Source organism: Asterias rubens, chromosome 5 (assembly GCF_902459465.1).
Source record: "Asterias rubens chromosome 5, eAstRub1.3, whole genome shotgun sequence".
NCBI classification, from domain to species: domain Eukaryota; kingdom Metazoa; phylum Echinodermata; class Asteroidea; order Forcipulatida; family Asteriidae; genus Asterias; species Asterias rubens.
This window is the reverse complement of record NC_047066.1, coordinates 17411367-17438619: the sequence shown is the minus strand read 5'-3', so window position 1 is coordinate 17438619 and position 27253 is coordinate 17411367. Positions and strand designations below refer to the sequence as shown.

General features: G+C 39.3%; 2 protein-coding genes across 4 annotated transcripts in view; both read left to right on the top strand.

Moving 5' to 3' along the window:
- LOC117289976 (oxysterol-binding protein 1-like) overlaps window positions 1–11864 on the top strand; it is a 31474-nt gene extending 19610 nt beyond the window's left edge. Inside the window, exons 5-13 of the mRNA XM_033771180.1 lie at window positions 1498–1594; window positions 1924–2041; window positions 2283–2420; window positions 6022–6267; window positions 7181–7402; window positions 8685–8780; window positions 10043–10218; window positions 10674–10894; window positions 11704–11864. Of these exons, the coding sequence (XP_033627071.1) occupies window positions 1498–1594; window positions 1924–2041; window positions 2283–2420; window positions 6022–6267; window positions 7181–7402; window positions 8685–8780; window positions 10043–10218; window positions 10674–10894; window positions 11704–11846 (1457 nt within the window). The 3' untranslated portion in view covers window positions 11847–11864. The remainder of the gene's footprint in view (window positions 1–1497; window positions 1595–1923; window positions 2042–2282; window positions 2421–6021; window positions 6268–7180; window positions 7403–8684; window positions 8781–10042; window positions 10219–10673; window positions 10895–11703) is intronic.
- An 8118-nt stretch (window positions 11865–19982) lies between these two features.
- Window positions 19983–27253, top strand: part of LOC117290353 — a 31682-nt gene continuing 24411 nt past the window's right edge. Inside the window, exons 1-4 of one of the 3 annotated variants that reach the window (XM_033771700.1) lie at window positions 19983–20074; window positions 22016–22079; window positions 23078–23218; window positions 26237–26423. In XM_033771700.1, coding sequence (XP_033627591.1) covers window positions 22023–22079; window positions 23078–23218; window positions 26237–26423 — 385 coding nt within the window. In that variant the 5' untranslated portion in view covers window positions 19983–20074; window positions 22016–22022. Of the gene's footprint in view, window positions 20125–20452; window positions 20602–22015; window positions 22080–23077; window positions 23219–26236; window positions 26424–27253 lie in introns of those variants that run through there. The other 2 variants (XM_033771701.1, XM_033771699.1) reach the window with 2 other exon arrangements.

The window sequence follows — 27253 nt, the reverse complement described above, 5'->3', positions numbered from 1 at the left end:
AAAATGTATGTGGTATAGTAGACTGACATGGACGACAAAGGCTATACCCTATGGTAAAAATGCTAAATGGTGAGTCATATATCTGTGAGAATTCGACTCTCGATCTTGAAGATATTTAATGTAAGCATACATTATGGGTAGCTCGGTAGTAGATACCGGGTACACTTCCACTTGATAATGGAGGAGCAGAGTTTGTTTATTAATCTAGAACCAATGACATGTTATAATACAACGCATTAGGTCAAGCAAAGTCGGGTAACAAGAAAAGTTATGTATACCGGGATACATCATTCCTACCATTGGTCATTTATGGATCTGGATCGGGATAAATATTCTTTGCACGAGAAGATTGGTTGTGCGCAGTATTACTTGCTGAGCCAGGTTGTAACGGCCCCTTTAAAGGTCTTATTTTACGTGACAGGATATGATGTCTGGTGGCTATGTATACCAGTAGTGTGTTTGGTATGAATATTGAAGTAGTCTTTGTTTCCCGAGTATAGTTGGTAGGCCTTGCTGTGATTCTGTCTTGACTGGTTTCAGGAACTTTCCTGCCTGGATGGCAGCCTGCTACAGTGGACTTTATGAAGCATTGAGAGTCGTGCAGCTTTCTGTCTGCTCTCCAAGGTGTCCACCTGGAGAGATTTTAGCAAAGATGTAACGCTACTGGTACGGTTGTAGTCTCCTTTTGAAAATATGGAGAGAAAAAACAAAACAAAAACTTTTAAAAATGTTGTTTTAAAACAAAAACCGAAAACTAATAAATAGTTTTAGAAAAACGATACGGGGACGATCAATTGTTTTTTAAAATTTATTTGGCCTAAACTCATGACAGTGTAAGTCCAGCAGTCTGGGTTTTTTTTCAATCAAATAAGAATACCTCACTGTGTAATATCTTTAACAAATAAACGTTAAATTGTTGACTTTCATCCTGATAAATATTTGTTGATTCTGTATCAAGGTACAGAAGGTTCTCTTATTTCTTGTTCAAATACGAACCGTTTATTGTATAACAACAGTGTCAGATAAATGTTTGTTCTCATGTTGACTCTGGTCTTGCATAAAACTTCTGCTCCAGAATTTTATTTTTAGATACCAACCCTATATAGTCTTGTGGATTATGTCATCTCATTTTATTTTACTTTCAGCAGCTCTTCTTTTGTGTTAAATATTAATACAATATTGAGACAAATTTAAGTTAGCTTAATAATTATTCAAATTGGGCTGTTTGTGATTTTTCTTTGAACCATGAATGCAGTCTGACAGTCAAAGATTCCAAACAAATTTATTCATTATTTACATGTGTACTGTTTACATTCAAGCTTGTCAAACCTGTAAACATATGTTAATACAATGTAGTATATGAATGTGGACCAAGTTTTTGAATGATTTGAAAGCATACTGACATACTGAATCCTCTTTCAGTAATTTGAACTAATTGGCTGACTTGATTGTCTTAAGATGACATAATTAACGTGGGTAATCTTTTCTATATGACAGGCACAGATGCAGAGGACGAGGAGGAAGATAACGAGTTTTACGACGCTACAGAAGACTTCACATCAGTTCAACTTGCTGCAAGTGTCAAAGGTCACAAGTGAGTATGCATCATGCTGTTCAAATCACTGTCATTACATGACAAGGTTCTTTTCATTACTGATGTTGATTTATCTTTGGAACATTGAAATTAATAACTGCGAGAAGATCGGATCATCATGTACAATAAATACAAAATCAACATTGTGTCCAATCTTATTTGTAGTTAAAAATTTGTATTGTGTCAGTACTGAACCCGTTATACAAAACCACCACATGTATGCAAATAAACTGTGATGATTGTTCCATGCATGTTTGGTAAGGTTGATATAAGTTGTAGTTTGATACGATTTCTTGTGATGTGTTTGTTGTTTGGCTGAATGATTGCAGACGTACCGGCAGTGACATTAGTGGTAACAGTATTGCCAGCAGTGAAGGAGAGAGTAGGGCAGGGGAACAGTCGGGTACTGATGATGACATGATGCAAGACAAACACAGTGCTAAAGATGTAAGTAGAAGTACAAGAACAAGACACGCTATTACTTAAAATGTAGGTTTTAAAGACCATCATGCAACTTCAAATTATATGCAAAACTCTATTTCTATATATTTACATTAGTCGTCTACCTTGCTGCAGATTTGTTGTTATCTTTGCTTCCTTCCTGTACTTGGGGCAACTGGCACATGCTGTTGTTTTTGTTTTTCACACAATGTGGTCAGAAAATAACTTTTTTTTCCTGTGCTTCCAGCCTGATGATCATTGGAGAAAGCGTGGCGGTGGTCGACAAAGAAGGAAAACAATTCCTACCAAGCCCATTGCTGGACTCAACTTATGGAGTATTATCAAGAATTGCATCGGAAAGGAGTTGTCTAAGATCCCTGTACCAGTAAGTGAACCTTTGTCAAAACTTATGGCCCATGTTGCTAGTAGATGCAACCATGTTCCTGTCCTCCCAGTGTAAACAATGTAACCAAAAATAGGAAAATAGTGTGTCATCCTTTTTGGTTTTATGAGCGTCAGTAAAAAGATTGGCAAACTATACACTAAATACAGGAAGTCTGAAAACCCCTAAATATGCAACAGTGCATTACCCAATAAGATTGTTTACAGAAAGCCATTTGCTTTATGAACTTCAATAATAACACTGTGGATGCCTTCATTAGCTTTCCTAATATGCCCAATGTTGTTATTATAAGATCAAACTTTGATTTCTCAAAATATGGCTGATTTCACTTCTGGTGTGGTATGCTAATTTTTTTTTCACAGGACTCGGGGGAAAGTACCGAGTATACAGTGCTACCACACATCGGTGTAAGGGGAAAGTACTGAGTATACAGTGCTACCACACATCAGTGTAAGGGGAAAGTACTGAGTATACAGTGCTAACACACATCAGTGTAAGGGGAAAGTACTGAGTATACAGTGCTACCACACATCGGTGTAAGGGGAAAGTACTGAGTATACAGTGCTAACACACATCGGTGTAAGGGGAAAGTACCGAGTATACAGTGCTTACACACATCGGTGTAAGGGGAAAGTACCGAGTGTACAGTGCTAACACACATCGGTGTAAGGGGAAAGTACCGAGTATACAGTGCTACCACACATCGGTGTAAGGGGAAAGTACTGAGTATACAGTGCTAACACACATCGGTGTAAGGGGAAAGTACTGAGTATACAGTGCTAACACACATCGGTGTAAGGGGAAAGTACTGAGTATACAGTGCTAACACACATCGGTGTAAGGGGAAAGTACTGAGTATACAGTGCTAACACACATCGGTGTAAGGGGAAATTACTGAGTATACAGTGCTTACACACATCGGTGTAAGGGGAAAGTACTGAGTATACAGTGCTAACACACATCGGTGTAAGGGGAAAGTACTGAGTATACAGTGCTTACACACATCGGTGTAAGGGGAAAGTACTGAGTATACAGTGCTAACACACATCGGTGTAAGGGGAAATTACTGAGTATACAGTGCTTACACACATCAGTGTAAGGGGAAAGTACTGATTGTACAGTGCTTACACACATCGGTGTAAGGGGAAAGTACCGAGTATACAGTGCTTACACACATCGGTGTAAGGGGAAAGTACTGAGTGTACAGTGCTAACACACATCGGTGTAAGGGGAAAGTACCGAGTATACAGTGCTACCACACATCGGTGTAAGGGGAAAGTACTGAGTATACAGTGCTAACACACATCGGTGTAAGGGGAAAGTACTGAGTATACAGTGCTAACACACATCGGTGTAAGGGGAAAGTACTGAGTATACAGTGCTAACACACATCGGTGTAAGGGGAAAGTACTGAGTATACAGTGCTAACACACATCGGTGTAAGGGGAAAGTACTGAGTATACAGTGCTAACACACATCGGTGTAAGGGGAAAGTACCGAGTATACAGTGCTAACACACATCGGTGTAAGGGGAAAGTACTGAGTATACAGTGCTAACACACATCGGTGTAAGGGGAAAGTACCGAGTATACAGTGCTAACACACATCGGTGTAAGGGGAAAGTACCGAGTATGCAGTGCTAACACACATCGGTGTAAGGGGAAAGTACTGAGTATACAGTGCTTACACACATCGGTGTAAGGGGAAAGTACTGAGTATACAGTGCTTACACACATCGGTGTAAGGGGAAAGTACTGAGTATACAGTGCTAACACACATCGGTGTAAGGGGAAAGTACCGAGTATACAGTGCTAACACACATCGGTGTAAGGGGAAAGTACTGAGTATACAGTGCTAACACACATCGGTGTAAGGGGAAAGTACCGAGTATACAGTGCTAACACACATCGGTGTAAGGGGAAAGTACCGAGTATGCAGTGCTAACACACATCGGTGTAAGGGGAAAGTACTGAGTATACAGTGCTTACACACATCGGTGTAAGGGGAAAGTACTGAGTATACAGTGCTTACACACATCGGTGTAAGGGGAAAGTACTGAGTATACAGTGCTAACACACATCGGTGTAAGGGGAAAGTACTGAGTATACAGTGCTAACACACATCGGTGTAAGGGGAAATTACTGAGTATACAGTGCTTACACACATCGGTGTAAGGGGAAAGTACTGTGTATACAGTGCTAACACACATCGGTGTAAGGGGAAAGTACTGAGTATACAGTGCTAACACACATCGGTGTAAAGGGAAAGTACTGAGTATACAGTGCTTACACACATCGGTGTAAGGGGAAAGTACTGAGTATACAGTGCTAACACACATCGGTGTAAGGGGAAAGTACTGAGTATACAGTGCTAACACACATCGGTGTAAGGGGAAAGTACTGAGTATACAGTGCTAACACACATCGGTGTAAGGGGAAAGTACCGAGTTTACAGTGTTGACACACATCGGTGTAAGGGGAAAGTACCGAGTATACAGTGCTAACACACATCGGTGTAAGGGGAAAGTACTGAGTATCCAGTGCTTACACACATCGGTGTAAGGGGAAAGTACTGTGTATACAGTGCTAACACACATCGGTGTAAGGGGAAAGTACTGAGTATACAGTGCTAACACACATCGGTGTAAGGGGAAAGTACTGAGTATATAGTGCTTACACACATCGGTGTAAGGGGAAAGTACTGAGTATACAGTGCTAACACACATCGGTGTAAGGGGAAAGTACTGAGTATACAGTGCTAACACACATCGGTGTAAGGGGAAAGTACTGAGTATACAGTGCTAACACACATCGGTGTAAGGGGAAAGTACTGAGTATACAGTGCTAACACACATCGGTGTAAGGGGAAAGTACTGAGTATGCAGTGCTAGCACACATCGGTGTAAGGGGAAAGTACCGAGTATGCAGTGCTAACACACATCGGTGTAAGGGGAAAGTACTGAGTATACAGTGCTTACACACATCGGTGTAAGGGGAAAGTACTGAGTATACTGTGCTTACACACATCGGTGTAAGGGGAAAGTACTGAGAATACAGTGCTAACACACATCGGTGTAAGGGGAAAGTACTGAGTATACAGTGCTAACACACATCGGTGTAAGGGGAAAGTACTGAGTATACAGTGCTAACACACATCGGTGTAAGGGGAAAGTACTGAATATACAGTGCTTACACACATCGGTGTAAGGGGAAAGTACTGTGTATACAGTGCTAACACACATCGGTGTAAGGGGAAAGTACTGAGTATACAGTGCTAACACACATCCGTGTAAGGGGAAAGTACTGAGTATACTGTGCTAACACACATCGGTGTAAGGGGAAAGTACTGAGTATACAGTGCTTACACACATCGGTGTAAGGGGAAAGTACTGAGTATATAGTGCTAACACACATCGGTGTAAGGGGAAAGTACTGAGTATACAGTGCTAACACACATCAGTGTAAGGGGAAAGTACTGAGTATCTAGTGCTAACACACATCGGTGTAAGGGGAAAAAACAAAAATTAATGTTCTTTATCCCCGATGCAAGTTTAACATCTCTTACATGGTATGGTATGATTCAGGTGAATTTCAATGAGCCTCTGTCGATGATACAGCGTTTGGTTGAGGATTTAGAATATGCTGATATTCTACACACTGCAGCTGAGTGTAAGACGACTGTAGAAGAGATGTGTTATGTAGCTGGCTTCACTATAGGAGCCTATGCATCTACGGCTGTCAGAAATACTAAGCCATTTAATCCACTACTAGGAGAGACCTATGAGTTTGATCGGTCGGATGACTTAGGGTGGAGAGCGCTATGTGAACAGGTAAGAACATTACTCAAGTTTCATTTACCCTTTACATTACCAGACGTCTGCTATTTACTAACATAAATGTAGTAGTAACCTGCCCAAGGTGTTGTACCACACCATTTTCTATTTTGCAGAAATGCTGAATGTATTGCTCTTTTAATTAGTGTTTTCCTTCAACTGTTTCTTTATGTGTATGTACATCATCTCACATGTGAGTATTGCTGGGTAGAGAAGATCATCCATTGATAATTAATAATCTGCCAACAAATAGTGGTAATCAAAATCATTCATGCAAATATTTTACTCGACCATTGCTCATCCATTTAAGGAAAAACTTGAAAGTAAATTGTTGATGGTTCAGTTCTTCAAGACACAAAACTCCCAGGCTTCATTGCAGCTTTGTTTCCGTTCATCGCCAAAGGTCCAAACACATTGTTCTGTAGCACAGTGCTGTGAACAACATAATTACCCAATTGACAGTAGTATTTGTATTGAGTAGACTAGAAAGGTCACTCAGATAAGAATCCACTCTAAAATGCAAACATAAAATTGAACGAATTGAAGCAAATTCTAAATATATTCTTTTTAAAACCCAGATTCACTGTGTGTTCCAGTCCTCTAGACTATGGCAGCTAAATATCAAGTTTAATAGAACTGTTTGAAGATGCCTTTGTACATTGATATAGGTGTATATGTCTATGTATGTGTGCTGGGTAATTCCTGATGTACATTATGTACATATGAATTCAATTTCTTGCAGCTCAGTCAAAAAAACCTTCAAAACACAGATAAAACCTGGGCTTAATAGAAACAGGGTACCAGATCAAAAGCACTTATCGAAATACTGTGTAACTGTCTCTCTTTAAAAGCATATCAGTTGGTAAAGCACGGTCCAAAACTTGTGTGTTTGTTTTTGTATGATGTGTAGGTGAGCCACCACCCACCAGCAGCAGCTATACATGTTGATGCTAAGGATTGGACACTATGGACTGATATTACTATCGCTAGTAAATTCAGAGGCAAATACCTACAAGTCTTCCCTCAGGGAATTCTACATATCAAATTCAAGAAAACTGGCAGTTACTATACATACAGGAAAGTCACATCCACTGTGCATAATATCATCGTTGGAAAACTCTGGGTGGATCAGGTAGGTTGAAAGAAATACACCACATTTAATACAAAGCTCAAAGTTACCACAGGAATATGAACATCAGTAGTGACATTTTAGCCTGAAGGCTGAGGTGGTCAATTTTGTGAAAGTCCTGCCGACTAACTTTTTAGGGTTTATCTTCAGACTTATCAGTTGAACTAGTAGAGAATTGTTATTAGCCCTTCCCATGAAATATTCTAATTACATTCACTCATTCATACAGACACTATTGATGGGCAAACACCACAGAGTTATGCACTAGAAAGGCTCCATTCAAAATGCACACCGTTCCCTCATTTTGCCCACCAGTAGTGTAAGTGGACATGTGTGATGGGCAATATGCATATTTCATGGGAGGGATATTTTGTCATCTTATTTAACCCTCACCTTTAGACTAATTTGTTGCAATGGTTCACATCAACTACATGTACATAAATGAATGTACTGCTCTTCTATCCTTTTGGGGTCAAAGTTGTAGCCTTAGATTACATAATCGTTGATTCATCATCATAGCCGTCCTCCCAAGGCAGGTCCTGGAGATGGCTTCCCAACCCAACCACTATGAGTCTCCATAGGTCTCTGTTCCTTGCTAGGTGTCCTGCTGCTGCCACAGCTGGTCAGCCTCTTCACAGAGGCGCTTGATATCGTCACTGATGATATCTTCTGCTACCTGCAATGTGTCCTAGGAGGATTTTGGGGTATCGATCGCTGCCCATTCTGTTAATATGACCAAACTACTTGAGTTTTATTTTCCTAATTGTAGTTGGAAGATATTTGATGTAGTGAAGCAGTTCAAACTTTCGTGTTGCCCAGTCTGTCTCTTCTGGTGACCCCCAATTTCTGTCTCAAGCAGGCCATCTGGAATACCCTTTATATTTATTCATCTGCTTTCTTCAGTGTCAATGTCTGGATAGATCAGGTGCAGGTTGCAATTTTGCACCAGCACACATGAATGCACAAATTCCATGATTTGTTTTCCCTTAGCAAAGTTTTCACTTTACTTGATGGAATTTTGCATGGTATATTTATTGAAGACCTAAAGATAGAAAATTACTTATCTCTTTTAATAAGGGTTTTCTAGCATCATTTCCTCATCTTCAAGCCATGTCTTTACAATCCTACATGAACTGCAGAGCCAGGCACTTCTTATCTCAATACTTCACCAAAAGTAAATACTTACTTACGAGTAATATTAATGCATGAGATTGGACATTACTTACGAGTAAGTTACTTACAAGTAATATTAATACATGACATTGTACTTCTTACCATTTAACAGAGTGGAGAATGTGAGGTTGTTAACCATACCACAAAAGAGTGCTGCAGAATCAACTACAAACCTTACAGTTATTTCTCAGGAGATATTCCTAGAAAAGTGAGTAGATGTGATTTATGTTTGGAAGTAGTTGTACACCTAGCATTTTGGCTCCCTATAACTAACAGGGCTGTAAACAGATGAAGCATACATGTAGATAGTGTCAATGATTGGCAGTGGCTTAATTCTCATCTCTTGTATTAGATATTTGCTGCTTTTACGTGTCATGTAATAGGAAAGTGGTCTAAGACCCAACAAGCTCTGGTGTTGTCAGCAGCAGAGTGTGGGTTTGATACCCAGTCTGATCTTGAGCACACATAACCATAGTTGGTTAATAAACAGTTGGGAAGGTCGTGCATCCTCTGCCAGCCAGGCTCCTAGGGGATGATACCCATGCCTACATCCTTACCAACTGTTGAAGGGGGTAACCCTGTTTCAGCCCCAGGAGTAGGTGGCAATGTGACCCTGGTGACAGTTGACTTGGGTAAATAGCCCAAATCCTTTTGTAGCCCTCACCTTGTGGTCGCTTGCCTAGTGATGTGAGAACAATTTCTCATTAAAAAAAACAATAATAAACTAGACATCAAGTGTTTGTGAACAAACACAGAGCTGTTCCTTTTTAATTTTCAAGGTTCAAGGGGTCTATAATTGAAAAGAAACTGAAGATCGGTTGCATGGTTCTTGAGATATGGTCCCACTTCCGGTTGACCCGGAAGTAAAGGTCAATTTGGGGTCAAGGTAATCCAAGTTCAATCTTTAGAGCTCAAAGGGTCTATAACTGAAAAGAACTTGAACATTGTTTGCGCAGTTCTTGAGATAAGGTCCCACTTCCGGTTGACCCGGAAATAAAGGTCAACATGGGGTCATACCTACCCGATGCGATTGCCCAATGCCAAAGGAGCCCATAACTGAAAAAAGTCTGAAAATCGGTTGGGTTGTTTTTGAGATAAGCAAAGCACTGGGGAAACATCTAGATGAAATAGGGACAAATGTGAGGGTAGATCTGTTACAGAAGGCAGCGCTTTTGGGAACAGCGAGGATCCTGAGAAAGACCCTTGAAATCTAAGGCTACGGGACGTAGCCCGGCTCGAGGAGTTACCGGCACAAAGGAAAATGAGATCTTTCTTTTGCATGCTGTGATAAAATGAAATAATAATAATAATAATAATAATAAAAATAATAAAAATCTCGATGAAAACAATAGCTGTTCCGACTGGATCGGAACAGCTAAAAAAGAGAAAAAAGGACCCAATCAAAACACAATGTATTTCCACTGACACAACAATATGGTGTAATAATGCTAACAATTGATTATCTTTCAGGTGACAGGTGTAGTAACTGATGCTAATAACACAGCTAAATTTATCTTATCTGGGACATGGGATCAGAAGATGGAATATGCAAAGGTACTTCATACCTCCCTGGATAAAGGCAGTCGAGGCAAGCCTCTCTACCAGACTGCTCCACCCAAAATGCTATGGCAGAAAAACCCACTTCCGTAAGTAATAAAGTAAAGGTCTTGGGCTTGAATTCCAGTGCCTATGGTTTATTCTTTCATCACAAATCAGCAAACACTGAGTATACATGTACACTGCATATCTTCATCAGTGTAGGGTAAACAAATCATGCATAAATAATAATTAATTGTACTATCAGATTATATTGCCTTGCACCTGTTTCAGACAGGCACTCCAGAGTGGCGCTGAACCAAAATCTGACTTAAAGTACATGAAAAGTCTGAAACCTGTTAGGAGCAACTGGACCGCTAGAAGTTGCAAGATCGACCGTTGCGCCTTGGTTCCCGACGTTGATCTATTCATGTTAAGTTCGCCTGTCTGAAACCAAAATTTATGTGGATTGACCTACGGTCGCTCTGAATATATTTGGTTTGGCACGACTCTGACCGCCTGTCTGAAACTAGTGTTATTTTGTGCTTCTTTACATTTGTTACAGGCCCAATGCAGAGAACATGTATAACATGACAAGTTTCTGCATCACAATGAATGAATTTGAGACCGGCGTTGCCCCAACGGATACGCGTAACCGACCTGACCAACGGCTAATGGAAGAGGGCCAGTGGGATGATGCTAATAAAGAAAAGCTACGTCTAGAAGAGAAGCAACGAGCAACCAGGAGGAAACGGGAGTCTGAGGCTACAGCTGCAACAGAGTCAGGTAAGTCTGCTCTGAACACCAACATGTAGAGTTCTCCTTATTGTTAAGTGCCATTGTGGATGGTCTTTCTGTCTCCTGATAGGTTTGCACATCTTGTCTGGGATAATGTTTTCTGCTAAGATAGTTTTTCCTGGGAGGAACTGTCTCCCACTCAGTCACATTGTCTTCCTTACACGGCAGCAGTTACTACTGTCTCAAACAGAGATGTCTGTAGCGGTTATTTTATTTGCTTTTCTGTTAAATGTAGCAAACAAGTTGGTCCTTGATGTCCAAAAAATCAGATTAATGTAGCAAATCTGAGAGTTATCACTTTTTCATTACTAAGAAAGAGTAGTGAGTGTTAAGAAATGTTTTAACAATGATGAATTTGGTGGCGGTAACGTAATCCCAACAGGTATAAACATGTATGTTAGAACTTCTTTATAAACAGTTATTTGTACATTAATTAATAATTCATAAATTCCTAAGACAGTTTATCCATTCTGATTGTTCGAGAGGGCATCACGTGGGGGTGTTTGAACGGATGATATAACACCAGTAAAACGTTTTGAAACATAGGCGTGACACCCGAGCTTGCGCCAGTGCTTATAAGACAGTTTCTTCATTCTCCTCATTCCTATTCAAAAGAAATAAAGAAACTGTCTTATAAGCACTGGTGCAAGCTTGCGTGTCACGCCCATGTTTCAATATTTTTTACTGGTGTATTGGTCGAGAGCAACTGCTGGAACAGTTGTGCCACATCACGCAATACGCGCGACGCCCAGAAAATATGACTGTACAAATGAATTCTTGGTTTGCTCTTATTGCAGGAAAGCCATGTGAAAGTTACAAACCGATCTGGTTTGACCGCAAGATGGATCCTCTTAACAAGGCAATCACTTATGTGTATAAAGGCAAATACTGGGAATCCAAGGAGAAAGGTGATTGGGAACAATGCCCAGATATCTTCTAGGACAATATCTATAATAGATTGTGATAAACAGCTGCAAGACCCCAACACTAAGGAGTCCACAATAAGGTTTGCTTGAATATGTGATTGATAACACCTTATAAAGTAGCAACACCTCATCATCAGCAGTTAACACCTTATAAAGTAGCAACACCTCAGCATCAGCAGTTAACACCTTATAAAGTAGCAACACCTCAGCATCAGCAGTTAACACCTTATAAAGTAGCAACACCTCAGCATCAGCAGTACATCTCCAGACACATTCATACTGTAATGCACAGCTCTGCATTAGCAAGGGATATCAGTGTCTATTGTGTAGATTTGCACCATTTGAACCTGAATGTTCTGAGGCCAAATTTGTATGAGCAACTACATTATTGTGAAGTATGAAGTGACACTAAAGCTTAATGTATACATTAGCAGTGTTTAGTATACCCAACATGTTGATTTGAATTGCAGACAGTGATAACTTACAAAGCATGCTTGATAGTTGTGCATGACACGATCATTTTGGCATACCTGTGATTCATATGAACACTTGTGTCAAACAGTGAACGTATTGCCTGTGAATTTTCCAATGAAATCAAAGTGATGAGAAATTCCAAGCTCAGCTGAAAGACTAGCTGCATCTACCAACATTTCAGTGAATGTGTACAATGCCTTAACTAGCATTTTGGACTTGCATTTCATGGATCCAGTGCCATGGCTCTGCTACAGTGGTATGCTGTGCTTTACATGACTACCATAAGCAGCAGAGTCTTGACATTGTACCATGGTTAGTTTGGTACATGTACATGTTTGGAAGTTTGGGTATTGAAACCAAGGGAGAATGGGTGCTTTTAAGTGGGTGCTGAGTAGTCATCTGCAAAGCTTATTGATTGTTATGAAATATGTTAAACATATTAATGTTATGCTCTCAATATGTTGAGGAAAGACAAGGAGAGATGTACAAAAAGCAGTGTAAACCCAATTACATGTATGTACAATGCAATACAAGTAATTTTTGCTTACATTCTGATGCCCTCACAAGAGAGCCTTGTTTTGTTTTATGTGCATTCGACAGGCTGGTCTTTGTTCTGTTGTATTGCTTTATGCTCTTGAGCAAGGTGGCTGTGAAATGCGTGAAGGGATGAAGGACTTACATGTACATACATGTAAGATACCCTGTTGATAACAATCCAAAAACTGAGTTATTCAGAAGCTTCCTTTTGAACTTGAAAAATTGCCACAAACAATGAATTGATACATCTGTGAAGTACTACCATGTGTTCTTTCTGCAAAAAAAATCCCATCACTCAATTCTCAGCCGAACTGACATGCACAAAATCTATGACAACAAACACTGTAAGTTGTGTTTCTCAAATTATACTGTTTACTAATTTGATGATAAGATTTGCAACACACTCATATAGAAGAGTTTTGTTAATAGCCCCCTCTAGCATTGTATGATAAATGCATTGGGTCTGGATTGTGATGTCACACTTATTATTAGAAGTGAAATGTTTGAAGTTTGGAGTAAAGTATTCAGAATCATCAATTTTTAAAGGAAACATGATATGATGTAAATGATGTACATACTGCCATATTTTATAGCTGTTTCAGAAAGGCCTGTTGAAGATAACAATGACTTGCACTGTCTTTACCTTCCTAGTGTCTGCAATCCACATAAGCTATAGGTTATGTCTGACATGATGGATATGACTGTGGCTAACATTGCGGCATCATCAGTTAGGTACATGAGGTATTGATTTACTATTTGAACATTGACAAATAATTAAGTAAACAATACTGATGGCCTAGGGCAATAAGGCCTCGAGTTTCTTTGTTTCTTCCATTAAAGGGCAGTTTGAAATGAGCATTGTATGGGAATAACAAAGCCAATACCATGGCTACATGATATATATTGAAATACCATGCTAAGCATTGTCTTAAAAGTGCTAGTAAATGATGGAACTAGATATGCTGTAAAACATAGGCCCCTACCAAGTTTGTACTAAATTATGCTTGAATTCATGTACATAATACAAATATATCATGCGTGAAGGGTTTTATTATGATTATTTGTTAGTTTATTATATGAAGAGACTGTGTACAAACTATGCATTGCATTAACATGTAGTGATGTAAGCAGTAAGGATGTTTCTTTGGTAACAAAGCTTTACATATTGAACCAGATAATATGAATTTAAATACATGTACGTCTACATTGAACTGGTACCTAATCCTGTGTATTGCTGCAGCTCTTTCAGCTAATTTGTTCTGTTGTCATATAAGTTCCACTTCCACTTTCTGCAAACAATGCTAGCAAATGAGTCATTGACCTGTAAGAAAAGAATCCTGAGTGACAGGGGCAGACCAATTCAGGTAAAACAATACTACTTATATTGAATATGCAGTTTTCATAGGCTATTGCATTGGCTTCCTAAGCGTTCATCCCAATTGGTATATTAGGGACTTTTTGTTTTCGACGACGGATGGTTCTGCGACGGTTGTTCACCTAAATGTTGTCGTTTTCAGCACAACGAAGAATCATCCAAAGTACTGTCGTAGAAATTGAGGGACGACCGTCCTCAAAGCCGACGCATGCGCAGATGACGCCAAATGTCATCTTACCCGTCGCAGAACCATCCGCCGTCGAAAACGAAAAGTCCCTATTGTGGTCCAAACAACTATGATATGATGACAATTTGTATTTGACTGGATCCGACTAGCATGGATGTAAATGTATCAGTCTTTATTACAAACCTAGACATTAAATGGTTAAATGAAAAAAATAAGGTATTGTTTCCCGGCAGAAAAGTGGCATTTAGGCAGTCACCCTCTTAGCAGTTTGAAATCACTTTGGATATCAATTCAGGCGATAGAAACGTCAGAATGCTTGGCTCAGAGAGGTGCATTATGGACTCATGGGGGGGGGAAACCTCAACATCTTTATTTTTAGCCGGACCTGTCTGACAAGAACAATCTACATTACAGAGTATATGATGTTACCACGATGATACATTAATATCTCACAACGCAATGCCTCAAAAGACATTATGTACACATGCAAAGAGTTAAATGTTTTGTAAATGGTGAGCCATTGTTGCTAATGCTCATCACAATGCACTGTAACCAAGATGAGAGTGAGTCAAGGTGAGATCTGGGCCATGCTGATGGTTTGCTTACCAATTTGTGCTTAGGACTCAAATTCCTAGTTTTCTAAAACTATGCTAGCGATGTGTAAGCTGAGAATCCTCATTGATTATGTTTATGTAGGCATTCCAGTCTGCTGTGAACCAATGATAAAAGGATTTCTTTAACGCATGATATATGACAATTAAACCAAATCGACTGCCGATTTTTATTTTCTGAAAGCATAGGCCTACTTTATATACAGTTGCCAATGAAGATGTCTGAAATACTACAATATGCAAGATATCTGTCCCACATCTAGTTGTTTATTGAAAACTGAAGGATGAGAACAACAGCGATTTTCCAAATAGTACACACAGCTGAAATGCTCAACATTAGACTCATTTTCACAAATGGCAACATCTTTACATACCCAAATGTTAGTTCCTGTTTTTGTCAAGACCACAAGCTGAAGTTGATTGCCATTACTGATACCATAGGTTGAATTCAAGCCAGATTGTTTTAATAGCTTAATCAGCCCCATCTTTTGTTATGTAGACTCTTGCATGCTTTGTCTTCATTTGCCTTTCTTTATATTCTCAGATCTTCCATGTGGTTTTGCTTTGTGGACCTTACAATATGTGTTGTATGATACTAATACAATATTCTTCTCAATAAGGTCAATTTAAGAATGTGAATCAGTATTTAAATCCATGTATGCTTAAATGTATAATGGATTGGACATTAATTTAAGAGTATAAATATTTAAACATGGCATGCTTGTATAATAAAACTGTCAGAAATTTGTTGTTTCCAATCAGGATAAAAGAGCATCATTCTGTTTTAATTGTACAATTTATTATATACGGCAGTTTGTTTTTGAATATGAAGCTTTGATTCAGAAGTTTTGTTTATTATGAAATGACAAGTATTCCCAAAACAGTGCGAGTGGTACACCTTAAAGGACATTGTGGACTCTTCATCTTTGATACAGTATTTCTCCTGTGTGCTTATGTTGGTTTGTAGATTGATTATCTGCAGAGGGTTGTTTCAGTGTGTCCTTGATTGTTGTGTCATATTGTATCTCACATTGATGTTTCCCAACCCTATCAGGATTTAGTTTCTTAGATGTCCTTTTGCCTTCAGAGTTTTATGTCCATATATTGTGTTAAAATATCTTGATTTTCCAGCGATATATAATAATAATAATAATAATAATAATAATAATAATAAAAAGATATTTATAAAGCACCAAATTGCCAAATAAGGCGCTAGATACAAAGGTAAAAAACCATTTCCAAATCACAACATTAAAATACAGAGGGTTTCTGAAGAAAACGGTTTAAAAAAGACAATTACAAAAAATGCTACAAGGCAGTTTACGAAATCTGGACCAGCCAGTGAAAAAGTAGAAACAACTCTACAAAAACAATTATTTAAAATAATATTGCCTAAAAAGGAATGTCTTCAGATGACGCTTAAAAATGTCAATACATAACATGTCCTTAAGATGTGATGGAAGCTTATTCCATAAGGAGGGGGCAGCGATACTGAAGGCTCTGCCACCATAGGTAGATGTCTCAGGAGGTGAGGGTAGTTGCAAGAGGTTAAGGGATGCGGAACGAAGGGGGTGTGTGGGTTGATGATGATGACTGAGGTCCTGTATGTACGAAGGGGCAAGGTTGTGGAGTGCTTTGAAGGTAAGAATGAGTCTTGTAGATTATCCGTTGTGAAACTGGTAGCCAATGGAGTGATTGTAGGATTGGGGTTATATGCTATATAGGTATACATTACCAGGCAGAATGGTTAAGTTTAAGTTTCACCATAATGTTGGAGGGTGCATCGTCTATTAGCAATAAGGGCATATCCAAATTTGTGGCTACAGTTACGGCTATGTCTGTTGCTAAGGGAGTGCTCTTCAAAGCAAAATGACTTAGAAATCCAGCTGCAGCCGCCAGTTCGGACATAGCCTGGGAAAAAAATAATGACAATCATTCAGGGCACCATAGTTCTAATACATAATATTTTTAATTCCATGTTTAGGGGAGTGTTGACCACAATGATCAATGTTATGCGAGTCACCACTGCTCTTTGCAGGTACAGGTTCTAATTTTTCCTGATGACATTTTGCAGGACTTTCTCACTGATCTTATCTTATGAACCAAATGTGTTTGTACAACCCTCACAGGCTTGCCAAAATAAGCAATTCAGTCATTAAAATGATGATGATGCGTATGGAATTCATATTTATATAATTTATACACTTTAATTTTGTTATTATTTTAAGTTTACCATAATAGTCACCCAACAGTGCCTGTAGTAAAAATAATTTTCTGCAATTCCTGATGTAGGTTACTAATTTGAAATGCAGTGAACAACACATGAATTTCCTGACAGAATCTGCCCAAAATATGCATTTTGTTAGTGGGCCTAGCTCCATTCTCCTTTTGGGAATTTGTCATTAAATGTGAAGATTAACCATGGCTCGCTAGTCCTCTTGTATATTGTAATGACACTAAAACAAGTGCAATACTTGTAACAAGATGAAACTTAATTTCTAAAGAAAATATAAAAGTAAAACTATTGATTTGAAATTGATTGCTCTGGTTTCATTTTGTACTTAAATCTTGTAGATTAAAACAATGATAAACATAAAGTCCATATTCTGCCAAGAATTATTGTGAAACATACTTTTTTGGAAAGTCATTCGCTTTAACTAATGACGGCACTTATGCACTAAAATCTTGCAAGATGTCTATTGCCTAATTGTAGAGGCATCACAAGTGGCAGAGCTATTTCTTTAATAAAAGTTTCTTGAATCAGATCCTAAGTGGCTTGCCTTAAGCCTGGTTCATACTTGATGCGAATGCAAAGCAAATTTTTATGTCACATGGCTGTTTTCACTGCAAATGTTTTGCAGTCATGAGAGCAGAAGTCTCGAGGGACCAGCACTCTCAGGGGGGAAATTTGGAATAGAGTGGGAACGCTATCACCCCGACAGACATTGAACGACTTGTCCACAAGTCTAGGCCCGTCCTGTGTGTCTACCGTCTCAAACAAAACACGTGTTGACACGTTTACGCAGGAGCCATAAGTTTGGACGTAAAGCTAATAATAAGGGTGGTTGATTGGTGCTCTGAAAGCTGTAAAAAAAAAAAAGAAAAGTGCCTCCATAGGCTAACAAAAAGGGCCTGAAGAAAAAGGTGCTATGCAAAAGAATGGTGGCAAGTCAAAACAGCTTCCACTGCTCAAAGGTTAGCACCTACTCCTTCCCGGAAAGCCATCACAGATGGAGCAGTGATGACAATCCCTGGGAGGGTGTTCCACATTGAGCCAGTCCGGGGAAGAAGGAGAATCCATAAAGCTGGGTGCGGCTTGTAATGAGTTGGAACTTGTTTGGGTGGTAGGATCTTGTGCTGCTGGGAGGCATTGGTGTGGGGTAGACTGTATGATCGATGGCGACTACGTGTATGTTATAGTGGATTTTGTAGAGTAGGGTTAGGCTTGCAGTTTGCCGTCTCCATTCTAGGACTTTCCGTTGTAGATCTTGTAACATTTTGGATACACTTTCCGTTTGGTGGTACTCATGGAGGACAAACCTGGCTGCACAACGTTGGATTTGTTCTACTCTGGTGATGTCTTTCTTAGTGTGCTAGAGGACTCCACAGTGCTACAGTAGGCCTACTCTATGATGAGATCTGACCAGGGCACTGTATGTTTTTTCTTTTTTCTTTTGTGAGCAGCTCCTCACGTTGTGACAAAGCAGGTCTAGAATTTGATTGGCTTTTCATGTAACTTTGTCAATATGTTTCTACCAAGACATGTAGTTCAAGAGTGTTAGGCAGAGATAGATAGAGGTATTATGTGACAAAAGATGGACAGTCACCTCCCAGCTGGGTATTTTAAATCTTGTTGGCGGGTGAACCTCACGTTGTAGCATTTGTTAATGTTGAACTGCTCGGACGGTGGAGATCCTGCTGTAAGATGTCACTGTCATTGATAGTTGAGATGGATCTATGATTAGGCAGTCATCTGCGAACAGACATAGTTTAGAGCTGATCCCAGTTGACATTATGCATCTATAGCAAGTCTGCACTCTGCTGACGACCTTGTATAGACCATGTGAACTTTGTTTACAATAAGTGTGACTTTTGTACATTCTTTGGCTAAAACAATTCTGCCTGGCAGGCCGCAAGCTTACTAGGCAGAATAGCCAAAGAATGAACAGGGACACTTATCATATGGGAAAGTGGACATTTTGTGTCACAATTTTCACATAAATCCAAGAGTTATGAATTAACGTAAAATATAAACCATGAAAATTGGGTCATCTTAAAAACATGGTTTATAAACCATGAAAATTGGGTCATCTTAAAAACATGGTTTATAAACCAAAAATGGAAACACGAAATTCATGGTTTAAAAATTATGGTCTATAAACCATACAAATTTAGGCATTTATTAAACCATTGTAAATACATGCATTAAAAATGCCAAACAATTAATTGACAGACGGCGCCCCATATGTGACAACACATGTTTACAAAAGAGCCACAGACTTCCACAGGCATGATTTGTATACACAATAACAAACACAGCCCAATGGAAGAAAACGTAAAATCTCATTTTTTATGGAGATCTAGTTGTCAACTTTTGATAATGAGTTGATAGAGAAGGGCCGCGGGGCACATCTCAAAACTTGTCCAGCTTTTACACTCATAATTCTGGATTTTATGTGAAAATTATGATACATTAATGTCCACTTTCCCATAGGACATGTGCAGTTTCTTGCCTGCCAGAATTCCCCAAAATGTGCAAGATACACACTTGTTATAAACAAAGTTCACTGTCTATTATCCTGGGGGGGGGGGGGGGGGGGAGTGACAGGGCGATATCTAGCGCGGTTCGTGGTTGATTAGCGCGTCGGGATGAGCGCGCCCTCTTGTGGCAAATCCAGGCGAATCTTGAACCAAGACTAGTACACCGCCGTCGTCGTCATCATCAGGATCAGACACATGTCAGTTGCGCAGCCCACCGCTGCTAGCTTTTCTCCGTGGAGTTCAATCTGCAGTGGATGGCGTTATTATTACCTTCGATCCTTCAATTTTCAAGTGCAGGTTTGTTTGTTTGGTTTGGTGTGTAGCCTTCTCTACTGAGTAGTGAATATGTGAGTGTGGGCTTTACCCCCAGTCCAAAAGTGTCATGATATCAACCCTTATTTTATGTTTTTGACCTACAAAAGTTTGATTCCCTTCATTCAGTCTTCACAAGACCGTGCAACAAGCTCCACTATGACGGAAGCTCTGCTGTTTATACCGTATTTTCGTCAGGCTAATCATGTTGAGAGAAGTTTCCTGAAGTAGGAATATTCTCAAACATTTATAAAATGATTGATTTTTTATATAAATCACTAGCGCATTATTGAATTTACCAACAACCAACCTAGTTGTGTTGTGATAACGTAACCCTCCTCCCTGTTGTCGGCAGGAGGGTTACGCTATCGCAATTACAATACAATCAACCAAGTCAAAGAAACAACAACATCCATCCTACCTCAATGATCCATCCAACCATGGAGATGATCCAACCATTTATTTCTACCTCTATGATCCAACCTACCTAGTTGCGATAAGCCCATGATAAGGTAACGTAACCGCAATTACATCATGCTACAATAGTACAAACAACCTTGAAAGGTTAAAACACTATTTATTGAGTTTCTTTCTCCTTCAGGGAGGGTCATTCTGTCTCAAATCACTCAAATTTGGTTTACATCTAGGGCCTACCAGTTTATGGGGTATTAAACTAGTTACGATAACGTTACGTTTTAACGCAACTACTTCTAGAAACTATAGGCTCCCCTGTGAGCCTTGTAGTTTCTAGAAGTATATATCGCAACTAGCTATCAAGGCTCAACAGGCTCAAACTTCAAATTTGATTTCAGCTCCATTCGATAAACGTTTTCCGCGCTACGTACAGGCTCTTTCTCAATGATTTCGGTCAAAATATGCCTGACCTACGATATCAACTGACCATTAAATGGTAACCATTGGGTCATATTTGTTGAAATTGGTGTCTTTGGAAAGGAAATTGCATTTTAAGCTTTCCAAATCTGCCTTTATTGTGTTTGTGATAACATGATTAGGTTTGATAACCTTATTGACCATGGTGACCTCTACTTTGACCTTGAATTTGACCTTGTGGATCACGTGATCCGGTGATGAACTTCAGTGAAAATTTACAAAAAAATTAGTGATACGTTATTTTTGGCGTGCTTTCAAGCTCAACTCAAAGTTGCCCTACATGTACTTGCCTATTTCTATGCAAAGTACATTACATACCTGTTCATACGTATGTATATCAAGCAAGAAGATTTGACCCAATGGATTCGCCATTTTTGTAGTCAATGTCAATTCAGAAAAGTGCGCGATTTAGGCGAAGCTGCGTTTACACGCAAACCTATTGACCACCAACATGGTGAGCGTTGATCTATTGATATAATGTAATGTATGAACAGTTATGTAATGTGCATCTTTGCATAGGAATAGGCAAGTGCAACAACTTAAAGTGGAGCTTGAAGGCAAGCGAATAAATATAGTATCTCTAAATGATCAGTCTGAATGTTAAAGTCCCAGAGGATCTTGACCCGGTCGGTCTCTGAAACTTTCTCTGGAACATATTCGTACCATTTTGCAGTCACTTGGAAACCCCATTTCTTGCACAGATCCCAATGAATAACCTTGGCCAACTTGTCGTGTCTACCTTTGTACTCCGTCTGGGCCATCTTACTGCACTCGCTGACAAAATGAAAGACAGTCCCCTCCGCCTTGTTACACATCCTGCACATAGGAGAGACTTTCGCTTTCTCTATCCTCGCCTTCATTACATTTGTCAGACGGTCAGACTTTTTTTTTTGAAGAATTGTCAGTCTGACGGGTGGTTGAGTTTCTGTGATTTTTGTGTGTTTATTTATTTAAAACAAATGCATCATATTCTTGCATAATTTGACAATCTAAGACCTATAACACCATTCATTGTACATTGATGTATTTCGACAGATTCAAGATGAAACGTAATGATTTTTATGAAGTGAGCGGGCAACAGCAGGGATATGGTCAGCAGGTATGTATGGGAAACAGAAAAGGATCAATGGGGGGGGGGGGGATCAATGTCAGGATCAATGATGGACGATCAATGCCAGGATCAATGTCAGGATCAATGATGAAAAATCAATGTCGGGATCAATGTCAGGATCAATGATGGAGGATCAATGTCGGGATCAATGCGGGTGATCAATGTGGGAGATGGGTGTTTGTGTACTAATAATGAATGTGCAGACAGTTCTTCTCCTCTTTCTCATTGGTTGTTTCAATACTCTTTTGGAATTCCTAGCCACACCTTTGATTTAGCCTGAATTGTTCTTTTTTACCCTCTCCCCTTATTGTTGTACCTTTCAATAATAACAATCAATTATTTGTGTTTTTGGAAAATTTTATTTGTAAACATTTTGCTCTATTACCAAACATAAAGTTAGTCCAAGTGGTCTGAGACAACAATATTTGTTGCAAATAAATTATTGTGTCAGTTTCGAAAAACGAGTGCTGTCTGTGGACATAGAAACACTTGAGTAACCCATTGGTTGAACAGCCTGCTTATGCAGATTTAGGGGAAACTTTTTAAATTGTGGGGGGCAGACTTAAAGGGATGGTACACGTTTGGCTCAAAACAAATATGAACTTAAAAACTGACTTGGTAGTGAGCATTGGAGAGTTGTAAATAGTATAAAACATTGTGGGAAATGACTCCCTCTGAAGTGATGTAGTTTTTGATAAATAGGTAATATCACACTAAAATAATAAAAGACTTCTAGCTAGAAGTCTTTTAATCCTATCTGAAAGCTCACAAATTCGTTTAACAGGGGTGTTTTTTCTTACATCATTTTCTCACAACTTCGATAACCCATTGAGCCCAAATTTCCACAGGTTTGTTATTTTATGCATATGATGGGATACACCAAGTGAGACTACTGGTCTTCGACAATTACCATTAGTGTCCACTGCCTTTAAGAGCAAGGGAAAACCACAAACTTACTTTTTCTATGTGTGGTAAATTTTTGATAGACCCAAGGACAGCAGCAGATGACACCTTCAATTCAGCCTCACCAGAAGCTGAATGTGATAACAAGCAGGCAAGCTGAAGCGATCCGTACCGGTGAGGATGTAGGCTTGAACCCCATCATTGCAAAAGGTGCTCCAAAGAAGGTTAGTCAAAAGTTATGTAAAGAAAAAGTAAACTGAACAAGATAAATCTACATGAAATACATGTAATACGTGTACAAATATCAAAACCTGGGTTATGGTACTTTAATGGAGTGTTTGGTAAAGTTAGCAGTGTTCTCCAAACATGCATTTGGGGAGGGTGGCCTGCCCTCCCAAGGTGAGACTGCCCTGCTAAAATAATTGGTCACCCTGCCCCAAAAATTACAAACAGACTATTTTTAGCCCGTATTAGCTATAGACTTCCAAACTGCAGCATCGGAACTGTGATCCTTCATTTCAGTATACAAACGTTACAACACGATGACGTCAGTTTTTTTGTAATTACGGATATATCAACAATTTTATATCGAGTATACTCAAATACATCAAGTTTTTCCTGTGTGCAAAATGAAGCCCAAAAATTTTTTTTGATATATTGAAGGTAACAGTTCAATAGGGTTGCGGCTTTCGGCTTGATCCTTCGCGCTTACTGTTAGACTAAACAGTATTAAATTGCATCGCCCAGCTCCGTTTTGTTTACAACAAAGAAAATACGTGATTATTGTGGCCAAGAGAACGCCATGCTCCCAGCCCGCATCACCATCCTAGTGTGTCGTGGCCTAGCGGTTAAGAGCATCAGTTTTAAGCTCTGGTGTTTAATCAGCAGAGTGTGGGTTCGAGTCCTGGTTGTGACATTTGCTACGTAAAATTGGGGAGGTAGTGTTTTATGCTTTACCAGCCAGGCTTCTGATGGATGATACGCAAGCTTGCATCCGTTTGGACTATAAAGGGGGTAACCCCTTTTCAACCCTAAGAGCAGGTGGCAACGGCCCCTGGCAAAAACACATTGTAGCCCACACCTTGAAGTGGCCTTCATACATTGTGTGTCTGGGGACTTGCATAGGTCAAGGGACAATACAAAGGTCCTACAAACCGCAGGTTGTTCAAACGACGACATTCGTGTTGTCAGATTTTTAATTTCCAATACAAAACTGAAAGTAAATATCAACAAATCTTCTTCAAACTGGTTTGACACAATGCTTGGCTCATTTCAAGGTGACAGTCTAAGCGGCGCACTCTTCATCGGCACATTGGCTGGAGCCCTCAATGACGTCAGACAACAAGCTGCACGTCCTGACCCACAAAATAAGGGAATCAATGTGTGGTGAAGAGGTTTTCAACTAGTGGTTTAATCCCAGCGAGGCCTGGTTCTTTTGTCTCGGTAAATTATATAAAGAACCAGGCTTCGGCGGGTTTAAACCACTAGCGACTAGTTGAAAACCGATTCAACACACTTTGATTCCCATTCATATACCTTTTCGGTCAAAAACATCATCACTTTTTGGTCAAAAAGTAAAATAAATGCAAAAATTATAATTGTTAAATGATTTCTTTCAACACAACACCCCTCCAGCTATGAATTTGTAAAGCCCTCCGCCGCCCTCGGGTAAACAACTCCTTATAAGGGAATGCTGTGCCAGGGTTCTCGCCAGGGACAAAATTCTGAAAATACCAAATGCGCCCGGACAAATAATGCCGCCCGGACAAAATCGTCGTGCGCCCGGACAAAAAATATCGTGCCCGGACAAAAGTAATTGAAAAACACTTCACGACGAACTCAAACCTACGTTCGATGCGCTGTATCACTTACCTTTTTGTACATAAAAATACTGTGCAAAGACTGGTACCCAGATCTCGGCTATTTCGTAACGGCATTACGCGTGCATTTTTCTCTGTGTCGCAGGGCATCCTGACTACCATTTGACAACAGCATGGTATTTAGACTTGGTTCCAAGTCTGTGAATCGTGCGATTTAGTCGCCTTGATATATTATTGGCTGAAACAGCGCCCTCTCGAGAATTAACATCCGTCATTAGAGCGTATTTAGAGCGTGGTAGCAAATCGACGGGGGAATTCTACGTCGCTGAAGAGCAATGACCGCACTCTCAGACTTGAAATCAAGTTTACGTGGTATGTGGAGACCGATCAGAGATCGAAAAATACCAGGACGTAAGTCTGAAACTAAAAAAAAAAATTTGGGCGATCGTGCATAAAGTGGTTTTGTTCGTCTGAAATGATTTGCGCAAAATTGTTTGCGCAATCAGTTGATCTTGTAGGAATAGTATGTGCAACTGTCGATCGTGCAGGAATGGTTTGTGGTTTGTGTAATTGGCTTATCTAATTGAGCATGAATAGTTTGCTTAATTTGCAGATAGTAGAGGAGTAGTGTGGGCAATATGCCGATAGATACGGAATAATTTGCGCGATTTGAAAACAGTGCAGGAATCGTTTGCGCAATTTGACAATAGTGCAGGATTGGTTTAGCGCCCGGACATAGTTTTACCGTGTGGAGAACCCTGTGTGCGCGTCGCGCGTATCGCGTGATGTGGCACAACTGTTTCAGCCGTTGCTCTCGACCAATAGGAATGAAGAAACTGACTTATAAGATCAGGTGCGAGGTCGCGTGTCACGCCCATGAATTAACACTTTTTACCGGTCATAAACAAAGGTTTATACTCACCCACGTGACACGCTCTCCACCAATAGGAATAGCGAAACTGTCTGAGGTATTTATGAATGTATATTAATCTTTCTTTTAGGTAGTGTCGTGCCAGGGGATTAATAAAATTATTCTAAAGAAAAGGTTTAAATCTCAAGTGATGTCATATAGTACAAATGGGTGCCATTTTGATGACATCATATCAATGAGCGCCAGTTTGATAACGTCATGCCGCCCTCCCAAAAACAAAGTTTGTGGAGATCACTGGTTAGGGAACTTGATCTAAGTGTGTTCAAGTACACACAATTGTCTGATTTTGGATAGTTGATTAACTGAATGAATTGCATTAAGAGAATGAAGTTTTCCAGTTTTGCATGATTTAGACTAAACCCAGCCTAAATTTGCATGCCAAGTATATTTTATCTGTAACACTCCATTAAGTTTACAACTTGACAGTTCATTTTCCTGATATTTGACCAATCTATGTCATTAACTTTACTACTGACTGCATAATCTAACAGGTGGATCCTGCACTCGTAGAAGAATTCATGTTGGGAATGAAGAATCCAGTCATGGCTCTTAATGAATTCTGTCAGAAACAACGACTGTCGATTAAGTTCCAGGAGGAAGCAGCTTGCTCTTCAGGGAGCTTTGTCAATCTCAAGTTTGGCTCAGTTGCTATCGTTGATGGGGTACGACATGCACAAGGTCAGTAGGAGTTCAGTAAGGATTAAATAACAGCTAAGTACTGAAATTGTGCAAATTAATTTAATATTTACGGACTGCATCATTGTTAGGGGTTAGTGTTTATTTATTATCTGTACTTTCAGTACCTGTACTGTAGTATCAGCCTATGTATTTACCGTTAGTTTTGTAAACTTATGGACGATTATCTGTGTAACCAACCATTTCAGAAAACAAAATTAATCACATGTCAGCGCATGTGATAAGTGCGTGTGTGATAAGCGCATGTGATAACTTCAAGCAATTATTATTATTATTATTATTATTATTATTATTAATATTTATTCGCCATAAAACACATACAGAATACAAACATAAACTAGACATGATTGCATTTGTGCACAAATGCAGAGCTGTTTCGTTAATAACATTTTCAAATTTCTCAACTGAAATTGACATTTTATTTATATTCAACCAGTTATGACCAATCCTGGCTATTTAAAAAAATAATTTAGATTATACCATGTACAGTAAGCAATTAATGAGTTAAAGGTGCAAAACATGAAAAAAATCATAAGAAATCATGTGATGACGTCATTATGATGTCATTTTAAAATTCACAAGAACTTGCGAATATCTAACAACCTACCAAGTTTCAACAAGGTCGAATTATTACTTTTGGAGTTATACGACTTCAAAAAGTGCACCTATAAGGCCGTGTCACGTAACCCCCGATGACGTCATTGATCTGAAACTTCACACATATGATGCCTGCCTGACAGTAAACGTGTGTGAAAAATTTGAAGTGACAAAACTTCACCACACACATCTTTGAAAAGTCCATTTTGAAGAGT